This window comes from Callospermophilus lateralis, chromosome 19, assembly GCF_048772815.1.
Source record: "Callospermophilus lateralis isolate mCalLat2 chromosome 19, mCalLat2.hap1, whole genome shotgun sequence".
Taxonomy (NCBI): Eukaryota; Metazoa; Chordata; class Mammalia; order Rodentia; family Sciuridae; genus Callospermophilus; species Callospermophilus lateralis.
In genome coordinates this window covers 7,774,674-7,801,317 of record NC_135323.1, presented here as the reverse complement: position 1 = coordinate 7,801,317, position 26,644 = coordinate 7,774,674, and the positions used below count along the sequence as shown (strand labels likewise).

Here is a 26,644-nt window from a genome sequence, read left to right as displayed (position 1 = left end):
GGTCACCAGCAGGGATGTGAGCCTCACCTTGCTGAGGAGGATACTGATCTTGTTCCCGCTGGCGTTGCACCTGAGAGAAGCGATGGCCCCCACCCCAGGGATCACTTCGGCCAGGTTTTTGCAGCTGCAGTATGCCTTTGCCTCTCTGTAGGAAAAAAGGGAGAATCTAGTGCAAGTCAGAGATCCCTGTCATGGGTAGGTCATAGAAAGGGCCTGTTTCTTTGTCTTAGGCCTCAGCTTGGGGTGAGTTCTGCTTGGCAACTCACTGCTTTTCACCCTGTTGCCACATGTGCACACGGCACAAGTCAAGCTCAGAATGCAGTGAGCTTTTAAACCTTATCTATTGGTTATTTCTTTTTTTTTGAAATAGGGTCTCATTATGTTGCCCAGGCTGGCCTCAAACTTAAGTTCCTCCTGATCCAGCATCTCAAGGAACAGGGATTACTGGTATGTGCCAACGGGCCCAACTAAAACTGCATATACTGTTAATCAAATACAAATCCATGTTCTTGGTGCCCCTCCTCTGCTCACACACAAGTAGCTCCTAAGAATGCTGCTCTGCACCTCACGCTTTCCCTTCACTCAGGCCTTGGGGACCTCCTGTGGCACAATGGGCCAATTATCCTATAGCTATCTGGGACCAACTCCCTGCCAGAGGCCTTCAGCTATATCTAGCTTGCTGCCAATATCATAGTAGTACGTATACAGCATATCTTATGCCTTTTTCCACTTTATTCACCTTTCCTTGTTTCCCCTAATGTTTTTTTGTCCCAGGAGTCCATTCTGAACCCATCTGATACATCATGTCTCCTCAGGCTCTTCTTGGCTGGGTTGTGATGAGCCTGACAGCTGTGCAGTTCCATACAGGTATGGGGTAGGATGCTCCTCTACTGGGATCTCTCTATTGGAATGGTGTTGTGAGCTTTTGGAGGAAAACCAGAGGTGAGGTGCCTGCTCCTTGCACCACATCCAGGCCATCTCTTGGTATGGACCTCGGATGTCGGGTTTCTCTACTGTGAAGTGCCTCCCCTTCTACACTGTGCTCTCTGGACAGAACTCAGTGCAGCCCAGTCTGAAGGACTGGTGAGTGGCTCCATCAATTCTTTAGTAAGGAATGTTTGTCTCTTCTCCCCATTGATGACTGACTTGGTCATTCATATCAGTATGAACTTTATTATTTTGTTGCTTATATTGTTTGAACTTTGGGCTGGGGTTGTGGCTTAGTGATAGAGTGAGAGGTCCTGGGTGCAATAAATAAATAAATAAAAGTATTGTGTCCAAATAAAAAATAAATATTTAAAAGAATTGTTTCAACTTTGCCTATTGGGCCCTTTCAGTTGGTTCCTGTCTCTGACCTTCCGCTGTCATTGTGAGATCTTCTTTGTTTCTAGCAGTTCCTTACTTTCTGGTATAAGATGGTACAATTCATCTTATTTTTTTGCCCCAGACCTAGAATCAGCTATTTCTCCAGAGCCCTGGTTCCTTTTATTGTAGAAGGTGTTAGAAATCAAGATCTGGGGGGATGAGGTTGTGGCTCAGTGGCTGAGCACTTGTCTCTCACATGTAAGTCCCTGAGTTTGATCCTCAGCACCACATAAAAATAAATAAACGAAATAAAGATATTATGCCCATGTATAACTAAAAAAAGTTAAAAAAAAAAAAAAAAAAAAGAAATCAAGATCTGGGTAGGAGTTATGCTTGTTGCTACTGGGTGTTGCTGCTTCTAGGCCCAGTCAGCTGACAGCACAGAAACATGTGTGCACCAATGAGTGCAGAGACATATCTGCGACTGTCAGCTTAGGTGGTACTTACATCCATGTTAAGTAAACCATGGGCTTATCCTGACATCTTCAGGCCTAAACCACCATCCCATGGATCATTCTGGCTCCTGCCCACTTTCAGCGGACAGAACCTCGGTTCTTATCATCCATCATCCACTTATTTCACATTAGGTTAAGTTCCATCTATGTGAGCAACAGCAGCAGACTTCTGGGTCTGTCGAGGGAGAGACTCTCAACCAGACAGCAGTGTTCTGCATGTTCCTCCTGCCCTTGAATTAAGGTCTTTGTCCACATCCAGGCTCACTGGGGCAGCACCTTTTCCCACTCCCTTCACTGAGGTCGTTTCAAACATCTGAACACACCTGGACTGAGCAGAAAGCACCTTCTCTATTCTGTTCTGGGGTCGCCCAATGTTTCAATGATTTTTATTTTTTCCCTGTGCTAAGGTTCACACTTGGGCATGAAGTCCTACAGTTCTGACAAATGAAGTATCATGTACCTGTCACACAGGAATGCTTCACACCAGAACATGTCCATACTTCACCTTACCATATGAAGATTAAGAATTCAGGCCAGACACATGGCATATCAAAAAGTGAGGTGGAGCTGAATGTGGTAGCACAAACCTGTATCTCTGTGGCTCAGGAGACCAAGGCAGGAGGATCACAATTTCAAAGCCAGTCTCAGCAACTTAGTGAGACTCTGTCTCAAAATAAATAAAAAGAGCTGGGGATGTGGTTCAGTGGCAAAGCACCCTTGGGCTCAGTTCCTCGTACCAAAAAATCATATAAAAAAAGTGAGATGAAGGCCTGGGGGTATAGCTCAGCAGTAGAAGTAGAGTGCTTACCCAATACATGCAAGGGCCTGAGTTCAATCCCTGACAAACACACATGTTAATGTTGAAATAAGAACTTGAGATTTCTGGCATCTATTCCATTTTCTACTTACCATATTGTCTCTCAACTCAAAAAATGTAACACTTTCATTCAGGAAAAAAACTGTACCTTCGGGAAAGATCAAAGCTTTTAAAGTGAGCGGAGTCTGTCCCTACAACCAGGAAATTCCCACAGATGTCCAGGAGGCACGGGTTTCCCTCTGTTTCAGAGAACAGCAGGAGTTGTTTGACAGTCCCCTAAGGAAAAGAGGAGGAGCTGAGGCAGTGGCTCAGTCATAGCATTTCCTCTGTCACTCAATATTACCCACAGCAATTCACGTGCCCAGCACTATGCTCAATTGAGTTTTACAGGGGAAAGATGGGGCCCTTCCAAGAAAGCCCTGGTGCCTACAGCTATAGGCGAGACAGAGAGCAGTCAGGCTGACAGGAGGAATTTCGGCTAAGAAGCACCTGAGGGCAAGTGCAGGATGCAGAAAGTATGCAGGGGAGGGTGGATTCTATCTTTGTGGGTTGGTCTGGGAGCCTTGTCTGTAGAAAGTGCTGTGCTAAAGCCCCAGTGATACTTGTTACACTGTTGGTGTCATGTGCTTGATTCCCTTGGGTGGGGAGGCTGGGAGAGGAAGGAGCTCTACCAGGATGCTAGTCATATCTTGGGTACATTCCATTTGTGGAAATTACTGAGCTGAATACAAAGCTCTTCTATGTGTATCTCATAATTCAATCAAGTGTTTAAGAGATACAAGTCTTGTCTGGGGTGATGTTTTAAAGGAGGCAAAGACAGGAAGGAAGGGGCTAGCTATATGGAGAGCCCAGGGTGGCATTCCAGGGAAGATGAGACATACTGAAGAAGAGCATGGGGTTGGTATCTCAGACCCACACAGTAGGCAGGAGAGAGCAATGGTGGGAGCAGCCTGCTTGGAGGGTGAACAGTAGCTATGTGGGCAGCATTACTGCAGGTCCAGGGAAGTCAGATTTTATTCTAAGTGAAGCAAAAGACTCTGCAGGGTTTGGGGCTGGGAAATGATTTCACATCATCTATATTTTTAGAAAGTCACTTTCACCATCCCTGAATTTTGGAGAACATGCCACAATCCTGCCTGAGCAGGCCTGGTGTTCTGTGGAGTGCCTTTTATATAGACAGACCCTGGTCCTCTGAGTCTCACTCCCACCATGGTAGTCCTTGTTTCTTCTGGCTTTGGCTTTCTTATCACCATCTTGTTTATTTCTTGACCACCAACTAAAAATGACAACTTCATTAAAGAGGCCTGCATGAGCAGAAGTTGAGGTGTGAGGTCACAGATGTGGCAGCCCTAAGTAATCACTGAGTTCCAAGAAAGAGCTCAAAGCTGGATAAAAACCATATGGCTAAACCAGGGCTGTGGCCAAGGCTCTCCACAATCACAGAATGTTGCTACATATAGTGGATTTAACTATGGCATCCCCCAAAGGTATGACTGCTCAAGTCAGTGGATATGATCGCTTTATTTATTTATTCATCCACTTATTTATTTTTTTATTGTTGTTAGACACAATACCTTTATTTATTTATTTTTATGTGGTGCTGAGGATCGAACCCAGGGCCTCACACATGCTAGGCAAGTGCTCTACTGTTGAGCTACAACCCCAGCCCCTGGATATGATCTTATTTGGGAAAAGGGTCTTTGCAGATGTGATTAAGCCCAGGATTCTGAAATGAGATCATTCTAGCTTAGGGTGGGCCATAAACCCAGTGACAAGTTTTCTGGGGGTTCCTAGGGACTGAACTCAGGCCCTCCTGCAGGCCAAGTGCATGCTCTACCACTGAGCTACATCCCCAGGGAGACTGTTTTATAAGACTCAGAAGAGGAGGCACAGATGATGCAAGGGAGCAGGCATATAAAGACAAGACGGACTGAGGAATTCCACAACTCAAGGAACAGCAAAGATCACCAGTACCACCAGAAGCAGGAAGAGACCTAACCCCCCTCCCACAAAGGAACCTGCCCTGCTGACACTTGAATTTCAGACTTCTGGCTTCCAGAACTGTGAGAGAATATATTTCTGTTGTTTTAAGCTACCCAGTTGTGGTAATTTGTTATAGCGGCCACAGGAAGCTAACAGCATGTCAGTCCCAGGTTCCAACAAACGTCTGGGATGTGGACAGGCCTGGGTATCTGGCTTCACACTGACAAAGAGGAAAAAGATGCTGTGCTGGAGGCCTGTGACTCTGCAGGCAGACTTCACTCCCACATGGCCTACCCTAAGACATAGCAGATATCACATCCTGAACTGAAGGCCACTCAGCCTCTGGGAAGCTCGCTAAGCCCAAGAAGTGTTTCCTCCTACTTCCTACCCATGGCTTTCTAGGTTCAACAAAGTCTTGCCCTGTCCTCCGATTTCAGAGGTCACAGCAATCAGAGGTGCAGCAGCTGTTTCAGGACCCGTTTCTTCTCCACCCAGTAGGGAGACATGAACAAAGCTAGGTGAGGTCAACACCAGGCTTGGGCTCCCGAGACAGTGTCTGTCTTCACAACCACAGTCCACTTGTTAAGTAGCAGCTACCTACCTGCCAGGTCCGAACCTGAACTCGATTTGGCTCCACTGTATAAACGCTGTCCTCATACATGGCGACCACTGGGGACTCACACAGGAAGGCCCCTGAAATCAAGGATGAGTATCAGAACAATAGCAGCCCACTGTCCCAGACTTCCACAGAGCTGAAAAAGCATCTCACAAAGAGCCCCTAAGCGTCTCAGCCCTTATAGCCAATTCATGAGCAACCCATTATCTGATCTTGCACATAAGCCAAAAGAAGCCAAAATGAAAAAGGAATAAAAAATGGAAACAAAAATGAGAAAAAAATTAAAATAAAAATTAAAAGAAAGTCAGCAAAATAAATAAACAAAATATAAAAAGGGAAAAAAGAATTTAAAAAAATGGGAGCTGAGGGGGCTAGAGTTGTGTGGCTCAGTAGTAGAGCAGTCACCTAGCATGTGTGGGGCCCTGGTTTCAATCCTCAGCACCACATAAAAATAAATAAAATAAAGGTCTTGTGTTCAACTACAACAACAACAAGGGAGCCAAGGCTCTGAGCATAGAGACTGACAGCTCCTGAGGAACTGGGCCTGCCATGGGAACTCACAGCTGGACATTCTCCTAGCAGCACAGCTCAGTGGTCATGCAGGGGGAACTCTGGAAACCACATGTTCTAGTCTGGTGCTAATAACAAGCTACTTGTTTGGTCAGGGAGACAATGACACCTCAAAACTACAAAGACCTCAGTATCTGCTGTGTGGGGTATAACGGGGGTGAGGAGCTCATCCTCATTTTTTGGGAGTCCGCAGAGAAAAGGGGAGAAGGCCAGTGAATTATCTATGTAATAATGTGAAAAATGCCAGAGAAATTTAGGCAACAAAGTGTTGGGGGAGACAAAGAATAGTGTGAACTTGGTTTGGCTCCACTATATAAATGCTGTCCTCATACATGGAGACCACTAGGGATTCACACAGGAAGGCCCCTGAAATCAAGGAAACACATGAGGGAGCAGGGAACGTTCCCAGAGAAGCAGGAGGTAAGCACCCCTAGGACAGCATAATGACAAGTCTCCTGAGTTAAGAGAGCCCAGAGGTCAGCAGGATGAAGGGAAGCATGATGTAGAAGGATGGCAAACTGAGAGAGCACATCCTGATGGCCTGCAGCACTGGCTTCGGAAACACAGGCACAGGTTTAAGAGCTGACATGGGTTCTCGTCAACCACCATGGCAGCCCTGACCACTCCCCTCTCTTTAGGTGGTGGTCCTCTCTGTGGGTGTGTGAGGATTCCCACCTGCATTCCGTAACACGGCTCCAGAAGGCTCAAAGATCACCACCTGCTTTCCATTCCAGACAGCAACAGCATCCTAAAGAGAATGTGGGTATCCAAAAGCAAAGGTCAGGGGACGAAGGTGTAGATGCTGCTGACACTTCCCCAAGTCTGGCCTCTTCCTCCTCCTCCTCTATCGCTGAGGGTTGCCAGGCCATCAGCCTATCATCAGTTCACAAATCCTCCACATACATGGCTTAGAACTGACTTTCATGTTATGGAAAATACCTGAGTTTTTACTTTTTTCTTAAATGATGAACATGAAGATTCAGGAAATAAGATAATCCAGGATGGAATTGGGGATAGTCCAAGCTGCCTTCCAGGATCCTCGCTATCTTGATTACCCCAACAACTGAGCACATTTTTCGTCTACACTGAAGACCCCTCAAGACAGACACTGTGGGTCAATCTCAGCAGTCACCTTGGTGGCGAACACTCCACTGATGTGCATGTCTGTGCGCAGGCTGTGTGTTGCCCCAGTGGATAGGAAAGACACATTGACTGAGGTTGGAGAGACTTGAATGGCAGCCACTTGCTGATGGAAGTGCGATGACATGGCCTGCTCACTGAGGATTGCCACAGAGCTGACATTGTTTACTGCCAGCAGGTTCTTCCTGGAGCCCCACTTCAGTCCCATTTTAGAAGAAAAAGAACAGATGTGTGAATAAAGCAGAGACACACCAGAGGAACATATAAACATTCCATACAAGGATCTGCAAACCATTTTCCAAGAACCTTTTCTTATTCTTTAAAAAATAACTTAAGGGGCTGGGGTTGTGGCTCAGTGGTATAACGCTCGTCTAGCACATGCAAAAGCCCTGGGTTTGATCCTCAGCACCACATAAAGGTATTGTGTCCAACTACAACTAAAAATATAAATATTAAAAAAAAAAAAAAAACTTAAAAATTTTTCACAAGGATTAAATATGTATTCTGTAGAGAAATTTCAAAGTACTGATTCGCTGAGCAGTGAGACAGCAGGTAGACATCTGAGTGGTTCTTCTAGCTTGTGTCTCCACTTCTGTGTAGCAGGGCATCTTTAGAAATTTGCTTTTCTGATTATGACATAGGGATATTTATTTTCTATGAATTGATAAGAATTTCACCTTTCCTCTGGTGATGTGAAATGTCAGTTTCCTAACTTCATATTAAGCTTTCAAATCTACCTAAAATGTTCAGTTTTCAACAAAAAATTAAGAACCACTGAAGAAAAGAATATAACTCATATATAAGGAAAAAAAGAGCTGCGAGTGGTTCAGATGTTGGGCTTGGGAAGATTGCAAAGTAGTTGCCACAATACATGTGCTGCCATGAGTCATGCCTGTGAAGAACAGGAAGGTGCAAGGATCACGTCTTAGCAAACAGAGAACATCAAATGAACAATGGTGATTTTAAAAAAGAAACAAATGCCCATAAGAAATGAAAGCCATGCAGGCATTCACAGCAGCATTACTTACAGCAGCCCCCAGTGCCCACAAGCTGATGAAAAGCTAAGCTGGCCCATCCACACAGCACAGTACTACTCGGCACTAAAGGGAGGGAGTACCGACGCCTGCTTCAGTGCAGATGAACCTGGAAAGCCTGGTGCTCAGTGAGCAAAACCAGTCACAAGAGACCTCATGTTATATGATTCCACTTTGAAGAACTGTCCCAAAGAGGAAAACCCAGAGACAGAAAGTGGATCACTTGTCAGGTGTGGTGGCCATGCCTATAATTCCAGCTACTCAGGAGGCCAAGGCAGGAGGATCACAAACTTCAAAGCCAGCCTGGGCAACTTAGTGGGACCTTATCTCAAAATAAATAGTGCTGAGACCCTGGATTTAATCTCCAGCAGCAGAGCACCACTACGGAAAAAAAAAAAAAAAAGAAAGAAAAAAGAAAAAAGTCTATTACTAGGGCTGGAAGAAGGGGAAACAGGCAGTGTACATGAGTTTCTTTTTAGGTGATAAAATGTTTTAAGATTAAGAGCTTTGTAATGTTTTGAACAATTAATAATAAAAAAAGAAAAAATAAAATAAAAAAATGTTTTAAGATTCATTGTGATGGCTGCAGAACTCTGTGAATATACTAAAAATAATTTGATTATGCAAATTATGTTTCAGTAAAGCTCTTTTTAACATATATATGTACATAAAGACAGAAGGATAGGTGGATAGGTATAAACATAGGTCCACAATCTCTTATCTGCAATTCTGAAATCCAAAAGCTCTTTAAATTTTGTTATTGCTATTTTTATGTAGTTTTAACTCATGTAACTGATGAAACTAGATTCAAAGCGGATTGCTCCTTCCATTTCTGTGCAGCAGAGAATGAGTGCATAAAATCCTCCTGCAGAGCTTACCTTTATCTGTGTGATGCTTCCCTCAAGCTCAGTAGGGGTTTGAAGGGTCCACATGTCCTTGCCCTCTACCCCATGGCTGCTCCAGGAGCCTGGTACTTTTCTCCACATGGCTACTCGCCCTTTATCAGTACCAGCTGCCAGAAGACCTACAAGTGAGAATAAGGTGAATGCTAACTGAGAAGCATTCCAGATTCCAACCCTCTTCTCTGAGGCATCAGCCTCTCCCTGGGTCCACTGGCTCCCAGACTCTTTGCTCCAACACAGGTGAGCACCAGAAGGCATGGACCAAACGTCACCGTGGCTCACCTCCCATCCCTTCTGTGTGTGTGTGTGCGTACACACAGTCCTGTCTCATGGGGCTCAGGAGGGAACACGTGCATGCAGTCAGTTTGTCACTTGCTGATTCCTTGACTGATGATATTTAGGACTGGTTTACTATTCTGTGAATAGCCCCTTGAATTTCACCATAATTAGCTTGCAGACTGAGCATCATGTTGGGAGCTGTTCTATTTCTTCCAGGAAGCCTCACCTTTGGCTTTACAGTAACACACACAATTTATATTCTCTCCTTTTTCAAAGCCAAACTTCTCCTCTGCACACAGTATGTAATTCTCTCCTCGTTCCAAGTCCCAGAATCTACAATAGAAATAAGATAGCCCATAGAGGGGCCTTGTTAGTAGCTCCTGCCTCTGCTCTCAGGGCTGCTGAACCTGTGCAGAACGCTTAAGATCAGGAAAGAGATGCATTCTTCAGACTCTGGTATAGAGAGCTAATATTACTTTTAGGACTATCTTACACTCTATTTATAATTAAAGAGAGCAATTTGTTAGTGTATGACATTAGCTCAAAAAGAACACAGAACCCCAACTACATGTGGCAACATGAGAAAGGCTCTGAACATCATGTTGGTTAAAATGGCAAGACAAAGGAGTCCAAAAATGCATAATTCCATTTATGCCAAGCTAAATAAGACAGGGCCGAGGTAGGAGGACTGCTTGAACCCAGGAGTTGAAGATTAGCCTGGGCCACACAATGAGATCCTGATTCAATAAAACAAAATAATTAGTGATGCCCTGAGCAACTTAGTGAGACCTTGTCTCAAAATAAAAAATAAAAAATAAAAAAGGGCTTGGGATGTGGCTCAGTGGTTAAGCACCCCTGGTTCAAACAAACAACAAAACCAAACATCTGAGCAGGGGCAGACATTGGGGCTGTACTACCTACTAGAGTGGAAACTGCAGGGAGAACAGTGATGGCTGGTGGGGACTTCTGGGGCCACTATTAACATGTATATTTTCTTTCTTTCTTTTTTTTGGTACTAGGAATTGAACCCAGGGGTGCTAAACCATTGAACAACATCTCTAGCCCTTTTTATATGTCTTATTTAGATACAGGGTCTCACTACATTGCAAGTGCCTCGCTGTTGCAGAAGCTGGATTTGAATTTGCAATCTTCCTATCTCATCCTCCCGAGTTGCTGGGATTATAGGCGTGCATGACTGTGCCCAGCTAAATTTTCTTTATGTATTCTTCTCTCCAGGAAAAGTCTACTTAAAAGTCTGTTCCTGACAGGATTTTCCAGAAGTGCGCACAGAAAAGACAAGCTCTCACCTGAGAACTGCTTCCCCTGTGGCTGTCACGAGAAGACTGCCCTCAATCAAAGCGATGTCTGCCTGGCGACCCCTTTTCCCACTTAGCTTCACCTGTACAAGAAAAAAAGCAACCCGAGAAAAGCACATGGTTCCTGCTGAGACCCTGTTAGGTTAGAATCTGGTCTTCAGTGATTTCATGGAGATTCACTCAGTGGAGGAAACACAGGGCAAATGATGACAACTGAGAGGTATCTTTGGTTTTTAGTATGGAGAGGCTAAAGCAAACAATGACTCATCTGTGAAATGATGGCCACCTAATGCATGCTGCATGTCAGGAATCTCTTACGGAGTGATTATCAAGTTGAGCTCGGTGTTCCCTGCTCAGTCTCAACCACATCTTCCTGGCTAGTCTTACTATCACCATTTTGCAGAGACAAACTTGTTCAGGGCCTGCCAGCCAGTTCAGTAGCTGAGCAGGGCACCTGAAGCCAGGTGCTACAGACTGAATTCTCTCTCCCTAAAGTTCACGTGCTGGAGCCCTAAACACCAATATGACTATCTGCAGACAGAGCCTTTAGGAAGCATTAATGTTGGACACCTTAGGGTGGGTGGGGCAATCGGGGCCTCATCTAATAAGACTGTGGTGCTCACCCTAACCTCCAACATGCTCTCTACCCTGCTCTGCCCTGCCTCCATGTGAGGGTCAAGTAAGAGAGGGCTGTCTGCAAGCCAGGTAGACAGCCCTCACCAGGACACGAGTTGACTACATGCTTGATCTGGGACTTCCAACCCAGAACTGGCCTAGACTACAAATGAGAAATATTTGACATTAAGCCATAAAATTTGTGGTTAGATGTTAGGGTGGCCCTGGCTGACTAAGACCCCACATCCACATGGCTTAGTAACTACATTCTCAGCTGCTGTTTACAGCATGACCAAACTCAGATTGACTTACAAAATAATTAACTCTGTAATCTACAGGAATATGTTTAGAGTTCAGTGTTATCCAAGAAGGATGAGTTTCTACAATCTAAGTCAACAAACTACCAGGAGGATGGTAGGCAACAGCACCTTCAGTGAGCTGCACTTGGTGGTTGAGCAACCTTATACAGAAGCACACGAAAGCTGCTACCTTTGCCTGCAGGGATGATTCCAGAGCTAGCATCCCATGCTCTGTCCTTCATGGATACAATGGTGTCTTTCAGGAACCACATAAAAATACTCCTCCCCAAGTAACACACACACATTAGGTAAACCAACGCCTGGGCAAACCACAGATGTGAAAGACTGTGGTATACAGCACAGTCCACATATACCAGGTGATAACCATCTGGTCTTTCAGACATTGAGCAAGTCTCCTCAAAGCTCTTTTCCTGGACATGGATGGAAAATGGGGGCAATATCCCATGTCCCACCTAACTGTTGTAGAAGTTGAATGAGGTGCTACAAGGTGAGTGGTATTATTCTTGCCATACCTGAAGTCCATGAGCTTTGAGTTAACCACTTCAGAGGGGCAGCCTGGCCTGGCACAGTGGCCACACTGTAATCCCAGTGGCTCAGGAGGTTGAGGCAGGAGGATTGTTAAGTTTGAAGGTAGCCTCAGCAACTTAGCAAGGTCCTAAGCAACTCAGAGAGACCCTGTCTCTAAATAAAATATATAATAGAGCAGGGGACATGGCTCAGTGGTTAAGCGCCCCTGGGTTCAATCCCTGGTACCAGGGGAACAACAAAAAAAGAAGGGCATAGCCTGGGCTCCCACAACTGTCCCCACATATGCCCAGAAGTATCAGAAAACCTTCCATTTCCCTCACCAAAGTGCAAACTGTCCTATGATGATAAAAAGTGACATGAAATAGTTTAGCTGCCCCAGAACCAAGATGACAGCTGTTTCAGTCTTGCTAACCAAGAAAGAAAGGGCAGAGTAGGCAGGAGAATCCAGCCCCCAGCTCCTCAATATGGCAGGCAGTCAGGTGACCCTGAACCCGGCTCTCCCACCTACCTTCATCACCTCATCAGCTTCGCCCTCAGGTGTCACCATGAACAGGAACAACAGAAGGTTCTCTGTGACCACTGCCAGTGCCTCCCTCTTCTCAATGTAGAACAGCATCTGGATGGAGCTGTCTGTGGATGCCACCTGGGAGGTCTTGCCTTTCTCATCCACGTAGTGAACTGTCCCTAGGGACAGAGGTGAGTCACTATGCTGGGACTTCTGATGAGTCTGTTTCCACGACACTCATGAGCAGCCATTTCTATCTACTTAAGAATATTTCAAAATAAAACAACTTCAATATAAGAATTTAAAATTAAGCATTTGTACATAATCTTGTGGCTACCATCTCAGAAGGTCTCCGTACTACTGGTTTAGGCCTATCTAGATCAGGACTGTCCTTGATCCTCTGCTGAATCAGGTCTGCTTGAGCTGGGCTGTCAATCTTCTTCACCATTCTCTTGGGGTATTTTTAGCATCTGCATTGCTGATCCCTCTGATTCTGCAGGCTCCTAAATCTTTTATCATCTTGTTCAGTATCTTGAAATGCACCTGCATCCTCTAAACCAAGGCCCTAAACGACGACCCTTCTCCCTGTCCTTCCAGGCTTGCACTGCTGATGTGCTGTCTGCTGTCTTACTGGGTGCTGGTCTCATCCTCCTCAATTCTTTCTGTCAGCTAAACCACAGTGCCCCCTTTCCCCACCTGGACTTCCCCTGCTCTGGCCCTGCCATGGCTTCTGCACCAACACTGGCCAGCTTATCCATGTGCTTCTTCTCCTCTGTTCCCTCTTGGGTATCTGAGCTTGGTGGGAGAGGTCCCTTGAGAGCACACAGGGCTCTCTGGCTCAGTTTTGCTGAGAGCATTCTTATCCTCCTGGTCTCTTACCTCACTCCAAATAGATGACTTGGGTTCTCACTGCACTAAAGAGTTCAAGGACATCTAGGCTAATGGTAACAATGACTAGTATTGAGAGACACGTGTATGGTAGGCTTGATGTTATGCACTTTTACAGGTAATCATGAGATAAAAATTAATGTAATCACTATCTGCCATACAGGGAAGTAGAGGTCCATGGAATAACACAGCTCCTGGTGGACAGGTGGGAATCTGCATCCCTCCAGATATAGGCTCCTTCTGGGCTTGGCAGGCTTCCGCTTCCAAGTGACCAGCATATATTTCCCTTGATGTGCCTTGTCCCACTCCACTTCTAGACTCTTCTTCCTGAGGGACCCTTACCCTCATGCACCCCCTCAGGTATCCCCTCCCTGCCATCTTACTGTGCTGTGCCCACTCAGATGTCCCTTCTAAAACTTCTTTGATTTCCCCCTCTCCATCAGCTCCATCTCTTTACCTTCTAAGTTTACAAACCCCACAGTCCTGTCCACAGCCACCTGCCCTCTTATTCACATCATGGTCAGGCTATTTGGTGAAATTAATTAATATATTCCCTCCCCCTCAAGTCAGTCAACCTGTGTATCTCTCATCTCCTGGGCCTCTTCCAACAAGAGAAACAGTACAGCCAGGTGTGACTCTCAGACTGTTTCTCCTTTAGGCTTCAGTCTTGGCTGGGATGGCTATAACCTTGCTCACACTGAGGAGGAGTTGTATTGGAATCAATAGATGGTGCTTAACACTGACCACCCATGAGGGCTTGCTGTGGCTGCCAGACGGAAGCAAAGCCCAGCCCTGTTCTGCTCAGGCCTCACCCTAGCTCCTAGCACGGTGCTTGTTAACTATGTAGACTGAATAACAGACAGCATTTAAAAACCACAATAGTATTTTCAAAACCAATGCCTCTGGTGCTGTGCAGAAACTGTTGATTAAAAGCTTATGAAAACCCTTCAACACAAATTAAGCTTGTCTCATCTCTGCCAGAACAGAGCACAGTGTTCTCAGAGAGTCAACTGGTACAATGCAGCGCCCCAAGACAGGTGTGCCCAGCTTTCATTATTTCACCCTAAAGTACCACCATCAGCTTACAATCCTTGCCAGACACCCCTAAAACATTGAATCCTAGAATTACAATTGCAGTTTCTCACCATCCATCAGACTGACAAAGAACGACAGACCCTCTTGAGACCCCATCTTCAAGAAACTTCCAAAGCCGCTTTTTCTCCAGTTAAACATGTCCAAGGCTTTCTCATCGCCACTCACTGCTGCCTTTGCCAACTGAACCAGGTCCCTAAAGGCAGACATAACAGAGTGACCAGGAATCCCGCAGTAACAGGCACTCAGGGTCAGGAGCAACACACTCACCCAGGAGGAAGACAAGGTCTAGTAGGAGCCTCACACTTACTCGCCGGGTTGGGGGAGCCGGAAAATGCAATGAGTGAGGTGCTTTCCATATTCGTGCTTCAGCAGAGGCGTGCCTTGTACTCGACCCCTTTGATCCAACCTCCAGAGGAGCAGGACACCAAGCTGCAAAAGGTCAACAGCACGTGCACGAAACTGTTTTAAACAGTGACCGGCAGAAAGCAAATGGCAGAGCAGAACACAGGCAAGTTCCTTACCCAAAGAAATTACAAAACTACTGTATGGGCTCCATGAAAATTTCAAACTATTCAAGTGTTTAAAGAAGCAGAAACTTTTCTCTGCATCTTCTCCCGACTCACTCTAGAGCTACCAACTGAAATATGTTCAGTTTTTACAACAAACAATTTTGGAGTAGATTGAGTTATTCCAAGACCACACAGATAATGTAAAAATGCCCACATATGACATCCAGACACCCCTATTATTAGTCTAGCACATTTCACAGAATTAATGAATAAATACCATTATGTTGCTATTAACTAACACCCATACTTTAGATCTCCGCAGCTTTCCCTATTGCTTTTTTTTTTTAAAGCTCGCCTAGGATCCCATAATGTTTGGTCCTCACACCTCCTCTTGAAGTGAGTTTCTCAGACATTCCTTGCTGGTTGATGACCCTGTCATTCAGGTATGGCATAGGATGCCCCTCTGCTGGGATCTGTCTTAGGTTTCCCTATGACTAGATGGGGGCTGTGGGTTTTGGGGGAGTGCCCTCATATCACACACAGTCAACAGGGCTCATAACCATGGGAGCTAACCTCAGCAGCCTGGGGGAGGTAGTATGTCCACCTCATGCAGCCCTCACTCAAGGGGTGGAGAGCCATGTTTTGCCTTCTTAAGGCAGAGTGTCTCCACAAATTATTTGGGATTCTTCAACATGGGGTTTGTTTCTGCTCTACCATTTAATTACAAATCTACATCAGCATGGACTCAAGGATATTTTCCTACTTTGGATTGCTTATTTTTTGCTCAAACTGGTCTAGATTTAACCACTAGGAGCTTTTCCAGTTGGGTCCTGTGTCCCTTTGACAGGTCCCTATCATGGAGCGGTTAGAAGCACTTCTTGACTTTCTGGCACTCCAAGATTCTCTGGGTTCATTTTCCTGTTCCGGCCCTACAATTAGTCATTTCTCCAAAAAGCCCTCACTCCTTTTATTGAGAATGGCATTAGAAACCAAGATCTGGTGAGGTATGATGTATATTCAATTTTGAAATTATCAATTATCAGATCAATGGCACAGGCAGGTGCTAGACAAGTCTAAGTGTGCAAGGAGACGACAATCAGAATTTGTCCAGGTGGATATGTTACCTGGAGCGTTGAAGCCAAGCTCTGCCAAATGGAGGTACTCCATTTGCACTTTCACTTCAATGCCCAGCACCCCCCCAAGGGGTTGCCCAGCTCAAGGCAAGTAGATATTCTAAAGGTGCCAACTCTTCTCCCCACCCTCCTTTCAATCAGTACCAACTCCAACATCCCCAAATGCTGGCTGACATCACCTTTATTGTAGAAAGAACAGTATTTTCAAATCAAGTCAGCTTTAAAAGCAGCTTAAGCTCTGCAAGATCTAAAACAGTATGTAACATGAGTATACAAATAATATGAACAGTACCTATTATCAAAGTGATTATTCTTGACTGATAGTTTTATGAAAAAGAAAAAGACTACTGGTTTCATCTATAATTTTTTAAAACTGTAGATAAACATAATACATTTATTTATTTATATGTGGTGCTTAGGATCGAACTGAGTGCCTCGCACATGCTAAGCAAGTGCTCTACTACTGAGCTACAGCCACAGCCCTTGTTAATAATTCTTAAAAAAAAAAAAAAAAAAAAAGTTATGGGCTGGGATTGTGGCTCAGTGGTAGAGCGCTCGCCTAGCACGGGCGGGACCCAGATTCGATCCTCAGCACCACATAAAAATAAAGGCATTGTGTTGTGTCCATCTACACCTAAAAAATAAATATTAAAAAACAAAAACAAAACAAAACAAAAAAAGTCAAAAGAATAATGCTTGCACAGCGAGGAAACAATGCAGGAAAGGAGAGAAACAAAAATGCTCCTTCTCCTGCACCAAGCCCCCTCCACAGAACAGAGCACTAAGGTGCTTGATGCATCCCATGTAGCATCTTCCAAGATGCTCATCTGCTCTGTTCTTCATGTAATCTTCCCATAACTGACTTTACAGATCTTTCTCTCATGCTCTATTTTTGTGGTCCAAGGGACTGAACCCAGAGTCTTGTGCATGCTGGGCAATTCCTCTGCCACTGAGTTACACTTCTGGCTCTTTTAAATTTTAAGACAGGGTGTCGCCAAGTTGTCCAGGCCGACCTCAAATTTGTGATCCTCTTGCCTCAGTCTCCTGAGTAGCAGGGATTCAAGCATGTGGCACTGCACCTGGCTAGAGACTTTTCTTTATTAGTGTAATAATCTTCTGGCTGATAGTGTGACCAGGTTCCTAAACATGATTAGAATCACAGCATTTTGGATTTCCAGGCTGCAGCTTTGGGGAAAAAAAAAATTGTTGCAGGCCAACACCTAGAGCACCTATATCTAAGCTACGTGAGCAGGACTAGGGACTCCTGGGTAACTGAGGAGCATGTCCTTGGAAATAAGGGACTCCTGAGTATCATAAAAGTGACAGTATCTGGGACATTCACTCCATCTCTATGAATACAATTTTCTGAAGTTCATTTAAAACATTACAGACATACCTTTGCCATAAAATGAGACCTAAAGAATGAAAATTTCAAGCCTTGCTTCAAATATAAAATAAAACTTCCAATTACATCCACCAATATCAGTTGAATTTAGGGAATTATAGTTCAAATAATTTGGTCTTTTACTAACCTTCGCCACATCTGTAAGAGTATAGTGGGGGATGTAGACTATGCACTTACCCTGTCCCCAGACACAAGGCAGCTCCCACTGGTGCTCCACCTGAGAATGGTGATATCTGCAGTGTGTGTTGGGGGCACTGCATGCTGCTCCTTGTCCTGCTTGTTAAACACAGTCACTTCTCCAGTTTCCCAGCCAATAGCCAGAATTGGCCGTGTTGGGTGCCAGCACAGGGAAGTGACCTGGAAGGACCTCTCAACGTGAGTGTCTGGCACATGCTCACCCTATGTAGGAGAAGAGGTAAAATTCCATATTGTGGATAGTGGCAGTTACTTCAGGAATTTCTGCCTGATTCATGGCAATGATATCAATTAAAAGATCTATTAAGGAAATGTTACCTTGCCTCTGGCTGAGCTAATCCAGCAGAAGATAACCAGCATTGTGACACAATGGTGAGCTAATCAAGGAGTGTGGCTACAAATTCACAGTGTTGCCTGATGCCAGCAAGCACTCCCTGATAAAGACTGGCTTCCAATAATACTACCTCCAAAAATGGGCAGGTCAAGGCTATTTCCTCAAGATTCTTGAGCAAATTTCAGACACTAGTACCTGAGAGGTCAAGGGTGTTTTGGGAATAGTACTAGCAGTGATGTACCATGTTTACTCTCATTCTCCCAAGAGTACAATGGTTCTCCAAAGGCTCCATGACATGTAATAAGGTCACTGCTTAGGCAGTTAATGGAATGTACATCTTATATCCTTATTTTTTTATTTTCTAAGAAGTGTAGGGTATAAATATGTATATTCTCAGTTCTGCTGGGCTTACCAGCAATCTCCAGTTACACCTGAAATGTATGAATATGAACTGGTCATGGCCCAATAAATTTTTCTTTTGAGATTCTAAAATTTTTCTTGTGCCATTTGGAAACACTAGAAGTATACTTTATGAACTAGTTTTGCAGTTATACATTTGAATTTTCTAAATCTAAAAATCTCATCTAAAATTGTTATAATCACTTAGGAATTTAGCCATATTTATTTTTCAAGAAAAATTACAATATATACTTGGCACCAGGGATAGACTGACTGATAGTTAAGCAGGTGTGGCCCTTGTAAAGCTTCCTGTGTGTGTAGACGGGCTCAGGAAAGACGGTGCAAGCTTCAGAGGAGCTGGGTGGGTGTGCACATGCCTTGAGGATGAGGCCACCAAGTCACTACCATCTTAAGTATCAACACCTTAACTGAGCAGAAGAATAAATGAAGTTCTGCAATGCAAAAAGCAGTGGATGCAGTGCTGGAATGTGGCAGACTTTGGCAGGTTTTGGAGTATGGAAGAGTGTGATGTGAGATTCAGATGGAGCCTTGGCCTTGGGGGCACTGGAGCAAGATAAGGGAATTCCATGCTTATCCTAAGAGTGAAGCAGGGTGGAGAGGTAGAAGTGAGGAGTGATGGCTTACAATTCCACCATGGGGGAACATAGTGGGGTAGGCCCATGAGGACTCAGCAGCTTGAGTTGAGAGAGTTATACTGCTCTTCAGGAAAGAGGGGACAGGAGCTTGGATGAGGGAAGAGTCAACGGAGTGAGAAACCACAGTTGTATCAGAGGATCTGGGGGTAAAACTGGAAGAATCGGGCAACAAATTACAAGGCAGGGAGGTGGGAAATGGCAAGTCTTTTCCAAGTCTCTGTTCTGGGCATCAGGACCAGGACAGATATATTTCATAGGTGCCAACAGCCAGCTTTTGCAGGGAGATGTGAGGTGGAAAAAAGTAGGGGTACAAGAAAATTTCAGTTAAGTTTTGGATTTGTGGAGGTTTAGGTTTCTTTTTAAAACACCCAAGAGATGCATTAAAGTTGACTTCTATCTCCATCAACAGCTTGAGAGGCCTTCTGTATAGAAGAGGTGTTTGCAAGTCACCCACTGAGATGGAAACTGAAGCAACCAGGGAAGCCAAGATCACAGGAGGAGGAAGACAGATAGGATCAGGCCTTGAATAAGCTCTGGGGAATGGCACTGCTGGGAAAAGGAAAAAGAGCAACGTCCACTGTGGCAGCTTTGGAAGAAAGCCCCATGTTCTCTGGCCTGTTTCTTAGAAGGCTTCATGGGCATGCATAAGCTGGGTAAACACTCAGAGGGTGTTGCACAGAAGTCACTGGTGATGGTAGCTGGGTGAAATTACAGTGGTTGAGAGAACATATAGAAGGCTGGGGAATGCGTGGGAGGGAAACTCAATTTTCTTTATGATGTAGGAAGTGTGTTGTGTACTGAAAGTGGTGGTGGGAGTTCTAAGAGTTTGAGAAGCTTATAAAAGTTTTATTATAGTTGAATTGTGTGCCTTAAAAGACAGATTTGAGTTCTAACCTCTAGTATCTTTGATGTGCCCTTTTTGGAAATATGATCTCTGTAGATGTCAGCAAATTAAGATGAAGTCACTGGGTGGGCCCTAATCAAATATGACTGGTGTCCTTTCACGAGGAGAAGCGGGACTGGGGATGTAACTCAGTGGTAGAGTACTTATCCAGTTTGCACAAGGGCCTGGGTTAAAATAAAGTAATAAGAGAAGGTAAATAACACATTGAGTAGAAGGCCATATGACACCAGCAGGAGAAACTAGAGAGATGTGTTTAAAAGTTAAGGGACATCATAGACTTCTGGCAACAACAGAAGCCAAGGCAAGGACATGGAACAGATTTCAGAAAGCACAACCCTGCCATCACCTTGATTTTAGACTTCTGACCTCCAGAGAGCAAGAAAGAATTTTTATTGTTTTTTTTTGTACCAAGGTTTGAACCCAGGGATGCTTAATCACTGAGCCATATCCCCAAGATGCCCCCCTGACCCCGCCCCACTTTTTTCTTTAAATTTAGACAACTTAGTAAGTTGCTTAGACTGGCTTTGAACTTTCGATCCTTCTGCCTGAGCCTCACGAGTTGCTGGAATTATAAGTTTGCATCACTATGCCCAGCTTCTAGCGTTTTAAGTCACTCAGTTTGTGGTTATTTGTTATGACAGCCACAGGAAACTACTATGGTTTCAAATAGTTAGATAAAGAGTCAAAGAGGAAGCTTATGAGTGGTCAGGAGTCAAGACAATGCTAGAGGCCCATAGCCATGAATTGAAGTAGTCTTAAGTTTTCCTAAATACGTCACCAAACCTAAGTAGCAGGTGTAAACGAACTGCCACATACTAGGGTATTTATAATCTTATGAATCTAGACCTCAGGGAGAACTGATAAGGATAAAGCTAGAAGAGCGCTCGTGTAGTCACACATACAAGTGTATTCAAAAATAAAAGAAAAATAAGGATCTACTAAAATCAGAATTGTTGCTTCTGATTGCTCACCTGTTCCAGATAGATATCCACAACGCCCCCTGAGGTTGTACTCAGGGAGGCGACCCCCAAGATCGGATGAACAGGGTGCCAACTGATGTGGGAAGGGGACCCAACTGCTTCTGGGGCTTTGATTCGGTGGTCAAAGTAGAGGGCCATGATGAAACACAGATCTGGCTGGGCTGAAACCTACAAGGGGGAAAAATTAACTAAGAACAACTATAGAATTATGAAAGGGAAGCAAACATGTAATCTTAAAGATATTTGGCAACTTAAAAAATGCTCCTTTGGACTGATGCAGGCAATTTTACTTGGAAGAGATTTCTGATAGAGAAAAAATACAAAATTAGAAGTAAAGAACTGAACCTGGAGTGACCACGATATGATGGAAAAGAAAAACACTTGTGGCCATCAAAGAAAAAATGAAAGAATGAAAGCCAGCCAGCACTGAGGCCTGCATCATCATTTTAACAAGCTTTTAGCATAAGGATTACCTGTATAATTTTAAAAGTTACTAAGGTAAACTCAATGAGGCAGATGCTAATAACAGTTACTTAATTGCAACCCATTAACCACCTCAGTTCCAAACAAGTACTTACACTTATTGACTAAAAGTAGCTTCCAGTATCTAGGATATATAATTAGCAAATGCATAACTTTGGGCCAAAGGAGAAACAAGTCACTTATTGTAACCAATTGACTCTCCTCAGCTACAGGGTCTGTCTTCAAGGGCCTGAGGGCTCCATTATACCAACTTTTGGGCAAGAATCCGCCAAGGGTCACGTGGTAACAAAGCAAGAGAAGCATTACTCCTGGGTACCACTGTGCAAGGAGAGCTAGGATGGGCTTGCGTCAACTTTCAAGGGCACGCACGGTGGGCACCCTTACACTGTCACCCTGTAGGGGAGCTCAAGGTCACTGGCTGCGTCTAAAGGACATACTGAAAAAGTCACGCAGGAGAGTTTGATACAATGCAGTCTACTCAGACCACAGGGATCGTTTTAGGACACCCGACGGTTGCCAAAGCACAAGAAGCTTTTTCGTTCCTGCACTCCTGTCTACGCGGATGGCACTGCCCACTCCCCACCGCGTTGGTCCAGAGCGACCCACACCATAACGCATGGCCGGCTAGGGCCCTGGGACCGTGCCCGGAGGTGACAGTCCGTGCCAAGGCTCTCCAGTTTCCACGGGGTCGCGGGGTAGGGCGCGGATGGGGCTCGGCAGACCCACCTCGACTCAGGCCTGGCCCGCTTGCCGGGCTCCATCACTCACCTGACCGTAGCCTCTGCGACGTCCGCGTTGTCAGGACAACGCCGCGCCTGAGAGGCGGAAGCGGCAGAGGAAGAGCTACTCACCACCGAGGCCGCCCGAAGCGCGCGAGTGGCGGAAAGAGCCGAAGGCGGTCGGCAGCACTCGGCGCACCTCCCCGCGGCGGCTCAGTCCCGGAGGCACAGCGCCAGCCAGCTGCGGCCGCTCTGGGGTAGAGGGGGCGATTGGGACAATGCCGACCCCGGGCAGACAGCGTGCTGTTCCGCGGCCCTCTGCGGGCTCCGCTGCGTCACCTCAGAAGGAAGGGCGCGGGGCCAGCGCTTCCCCGCGACAGCCCGAGGCCCACGCCGTTCCCGCCTGTGGCGCGCATCCAGTACGTCAGTGCCGCGCGACGCCTGCAGGAGCCTGGGGCCGTGCGCACCCCAGCGGCGCCTGGCCTGCAGAGAGACGGTGCCGTCGAAAGCGGACGCAGCAGTAGCAGTGTCCGCTCCGGAGAACGGGTGGAATTCCGAGAGACGTGGAGTGCGCACGTACGCGGGGGACCGTTCGTTTTTTAAGCCCCACTTTGGTAGATACTGGAGTTTCAAAAACGTTCCTTCATCACTACGGTGAAGGAAAGTGACCACCAGCTCTGAGCTCCTAACCTTGCAAGTCCTAGCTGGGTTCGCGCGCGATTCAAGACGCGGCGCTGAGGCAGCGTTTTCTTCTCACGCATCCGTCAACACAGCCGCGGCCAATCACAACTAGGTCGTTGACCCTATTGGCTGTCGTTCCGCCAATCGGAGGCAATGCACGGCCCGCACAAGCGCGAGGCCGGCGTCACAACACGCCTCGCGTCTCGGGTCCGCCCTCAGAGCCCTTGCGTGCGAGTGCGCCCGCCCGCCTCTGGCCTATGGCAGAGCTCCTGGGGGGGCGCGCCCGCCAGAAAGCTTCGGCGTGCTCGCCCCCGCGCGCGACGCCCGCCCCGCCCCGTCGCCGTCTCCGCGTCGTCGGCGGCCGCCGTAACCGGAACTGTGTTGAGCTCGGCGGGCCGGGCCTCGGAGGCCGAGCGGCGGCAGCAGCGGCGCCTGCAGCCCCGTCAGCCGCGGAGCGGACCTGCGGGGCCAGCGCCGCTCGGCGACCGTGTCGGACGCGCGGCTCCCAGCCCCGCGCCGCGGTCTAGCCGCTGCCGGCGCTGCCGGGCCCGGCCCATTCTGTTGACGCCCGCGGAGGCCCGGGGAGCCGGGGAACCCAGCTGCCGCGAGGCGTGGATGACGAAGGTGACGGCTGGCTGCGTTCGGAGGCCTCAGAGCTCCGGGACCGCGCCGTGCGGACGCAACTCGCCCCCTCCGGGAGGCGAGCCTCTCAACCTCGCGATGGGACAAAGGGTGTGGGCCGGACCGGGCCCTCCGTGCCTGTGCCTGCCTCCGTCAGGAAATGAGGGAGTTCGGGGACCGGCTCGCGCCGCGTCCCCGACGCAGGGAACGGTCGGCACAAACCCGCCTGGCGCGCGACTAGTGCATGCCGCCGGGGCTGGCGCGCGGTGCTTTGCAGAGGGGGAAGGACTGCCCCGAGAGTGGGCGGCCGGCATCCCGGCCCACCGGGAAGCCTTGGTTACTTGGGGTTGGGCTAGGTGGAAGTGGGCAGATTGAGGACGAGGGGCGAGGTGCCTTGTGCCGTGGAGTCCATTAGGTTGGGTACGTGTCTGGCATAGTTCTGTTCCGTGGCAGCGTTTTTAAAGGTTGGTTGCATTAGATGAGAACTGCTGCACACCATTTTGGGAGAGATAACTTCACAATAGCGTGTTGTTGCAAGTTTTGCCAGTGTCCATGTATTTCTGAGGCCCTGTGCAGCATTTTGTTGAACGCCGTGTCCACGCATGTGGAGGGACACAGTGCGGACCTTGTCTGCGCTGAAGATGCTGGCATGCACCTGATTTTTAGTTTATTACATGTGGCTATGCTTTCAGGGCTGCAGACAGTTTTAGTTGTTGCATTTAAGAAAAATTTACATTTCTGCAGGTAGCAGTTAATGCAGAAATTTTATTAATTGTCGGAAATACAGTTTACACAACTCTCCCCTACCGATTCTTGCAACTGGACCCGGACATAACTGTGCTGTCACTTTCCCCGGGTGCCCCCAACCTGTTCCACGCAACGGGCTCCATTGTTGCAAAAGCGTTTTGGTCGGCAAAATCCAGGAGCATTGAGCCTCTCTTGCCTGGAGAGAGGGTTACCTCCCGTAGCTTGTCACCCTGCGGCCAGCTTCGGGCGGGCGGCGACCTTGGGTCGCAGAGCTTCCCTCGCAGGCTGGCGCTCGGTTACTGCGTGGCCTCGGGCCTGGGCGGTTGCGGGCAGGTGCGCGCCCGAGCCCCGCGCGGGGAGGGCGGCGGCGGGCCGGGGCGCGGGGCGGCGGCCGGGCGGCGGGCGGGCTGAACAACAGCGGCCGCCATGTTGCGGCCCGGCGGTAAACTTGCGCCTGGCGCCGCCTCACCGCGCCTCGCCCTCTCCCCGCTGCAGGATGACAGTGAAGCTGGGCGACGCCGGCAGCGGGGAGGAAGGCCTCAAGAAGCTGGGCAAGAGGGCTGCGGATGAAGAGTCGCTGGAGGGCGAGGCGCCCGGCGGCGACGCGGCGGAGGACGGCAGTGGCACAAAGAGGGCCGAGCCCAGCCCGCGGGCCGACGGCCCCGCGCCCCCTGGAGCGCCGCCTGCGCCCTGCCCGCCTCAGGGCAGCCCGCAAGACCAGCACCACTTCCTCCGGTCCAGCGTGCGGCCGCAGAGCAAAAGGCCCCGGAAGGACGCGCCAGGCGCGGCGGGCTGCGGCGCCAGTGTCTCCGGGCCCCGCGGGAGAGGTAGGCGGGCGTGGGCCGCGGTGCGGGAGGACCTGGGCTGGTGGGACACAGTTAGAGAGGGAACTCCTTGTCTGTTTTCTGGACATCAGGTGGGAGTGCAACAAAGATCTGGCTTTTCAGACTCCCTTGGGTGGCTGATAAGGGTTGGCCACCTTTCAGGTGCTCTGGACTTGAAGGGGCCTGAAGGTTCTGATGGCCCCTAGGGTTTGCACTGAGGCCAGCTTGGCGCCACTGGAAGGATCCTCCACTGCCCTAGGGTCAGGGTCAGGGTCAGGATTAGGGACTGACCTCAAGAGTTAGCTCTTGTGTTTGTCCTTGTGTTCCCAGGGGTTGAGAATATTAATGCTTTGCTAGGGCCCCACTAAGTAATACAGCAAATGTTATTTTTGTCCTCCATGTGTCCATACTTCTTGGGTGTCTGCTTTTATCTGTATTTTAGCTTTGTGTTTTTTCTTAAAATTTCCAGGCGAATTGCTTCTATTTTTTGTTTCAGAACAAGTTTGTTGCATTCTTTATAAGTAGCAAATGTGAGTTTCCAGTGGGGGGGGGGGAAGACTTTCACTTAGTTCCTTGGGGAAGATTAATTTTAGTTTATTAAATAGACTGGTAGCCTTAAAAAGAAAATATTTCAAGAGCTAACAGGTTACTTCTTTGGTAGATCTGTCCCAAATGTGTTCCATGAAATTCACTCATTCAGTACCGAAGAGCACGGGCTTTGGGATTCATGACCTTACTAATTGATAAAGAAACTTGATGTCAGCATGTACTAATTTTAAGGTGTAAGTATAAGGTAACGTTATATGTTTCAGAAATTAAAACTTGCCTCAGACAAGTTTACTTTGGTATGAGAACTCCTGGTTTGTTAGGAAAACATTAGTTTGCTTTACTGGCACTGTTTGTTTTGTAAAAAGCTGCTTCCGGTTGCTACTTATAGGCTCACCTCCATTCCTCTGGTCTGAACCTAGCTCATGTAAGCTCCTTGGGAGCCTTTGTGGTAATGATAGTTTCAGAAGTTCTGGACCTGGAGTCCTTCTGGCATCCATAGTCCCCATCTCCTTGGCCCTCAGATCTTGCTCCCCTCATTTAACCTCTCAGATTTGCCTTTCCATCAGAGAAGTATCTGTGCTTTGAGAGAACGAATAGTAGTGATGGCTTGCCCTCTGGAAATGGCTGCTGGGATGAAATGTAGGGCATGAGAGCACTGACTTCCTGGCTTCCCACACGTGAGGTTATAGGACTCTGAGACCTCCAGTCCAGATGGAGTCATCCAGGTAGCAGAGTGATGAAAGGAGGTTTGCTTTTGTGTTTGCAGCTGAGTGGCTTGCCCAGATTGGTGCTTCTGTTTCTGATTCTTGTCCCAGTGTGGGGCTTAAATCAGAGAATAACTTTTCATTCTGTTTTTAAAGTTGTAAAATGCAAAATAAAGCCCTGGTATAACAGTGCCCTCAGGAGAGGGAAGTTTGTCTCCACCTTCAGAGCTGCTCATCCAGCTTCCTGCCTGGGCTGCTGAGGCCTCTTCTGGGCTGCCAGCATCTCACAGTCCCCAGGGCCATTTGGATGTACTTCAACCACACCCTGAATCTTCCCCATTGCCTTCATCAGCTGTGCAAGAGGTCAGGTGTG

The 26,644-nt window shown here is 47.2% G+C and overlaps 2 protein-coding genes across 5 annotated transcripts in view; one reads left to right on the top strand and one right to left on the bottom strand.

Annotated features, from left to right (window-relative positions):
* The window catches only part of Ift140 (intraflagellar transport 140), a 75,830-nt gene extending 52,946 nt beyond the window's left edge, over positions 1–22,884 (bottom strand). The window contains exons 1-14 of one of the 3 annotated variants that reach the window (XM_076840984.2): positions 22,195–22,884; positions 20,935–21,111; positions 17,653–17,874; positions 14,736–14,857; positions 14,479–14,621; positions 12,449–12,624; positions 10,469–10,560; positions 9,388–9,494; positions 8,859–9,004; positions 6,939–7,142; positions 6,482–6,554; positions 5,222–5,313; positions 2,786–2,913; positions 28–145 (exon numbers count right to left, since the gene is read on the bottom strand). In XM_076840984.2, coding sequence (XP_076697099.2) covers positions 28–145; positions 2,786–2,913; positions 5,222–5,313; positions 6,482–6,554; positions 6,939–7,142; positions 8,859–9,004; positions 9,388–9,494; positions 10,469–10,560; positions 12,449–12,624; positions 14,479–14,621; positions 14,736–14,857; positions 17,653–17,874; positions 20,935–21,081 — 1,770 coding nt within the window. In that variant the 5' untranslated portion in view covers positions 21,082–21,111; positions 22,195–22,884. Of the gene's footprint in view, positions 1–27; positions 146–2,785; positions 2,914–5,221; positions 5,314–6,481; positions 6,555–6,938; positions 7,143–8,858; positions 9,005–9,387; positions 9,495–10,468; positions 10,561–12,448; positions 12,625–14,478; positions 14,622–14,729; positions 14,858–17,652; positions 17,875–20,934; positions 21,112–22,194 lie in introns of those variants that run through there. The other 2 variants (XM_076840985.2, XM_076840986.2) reach the window with 2 other exon arrangements.
* Positions 22,885–23,230: 346 nt separating this feature from the next.
* Cramp1 (cramped chromatin regulator 1) overlaps positions 23,231–26,644 on the top strand; it is a 55,022-nt gene continuing 51,608 nt past the window's right edge. For both annotated transcript variants that reach the window (XM_076839960.2, XM_076839959.2), the window contains exons 1-2: positions 23,231–23,450; positions 24,690–25,021. In XM_076839960.2, coding sequence (XP_076696075.1) covers positions 24,691–25,021 — 331 coding nt within the window. In that variant the 5' untranslated portion in view covers positions 23,231–23,450; position 24,690. The remainder of the gene's footprint in view (positions 23,451–24,689; positions 25,022–26,644) is intronic.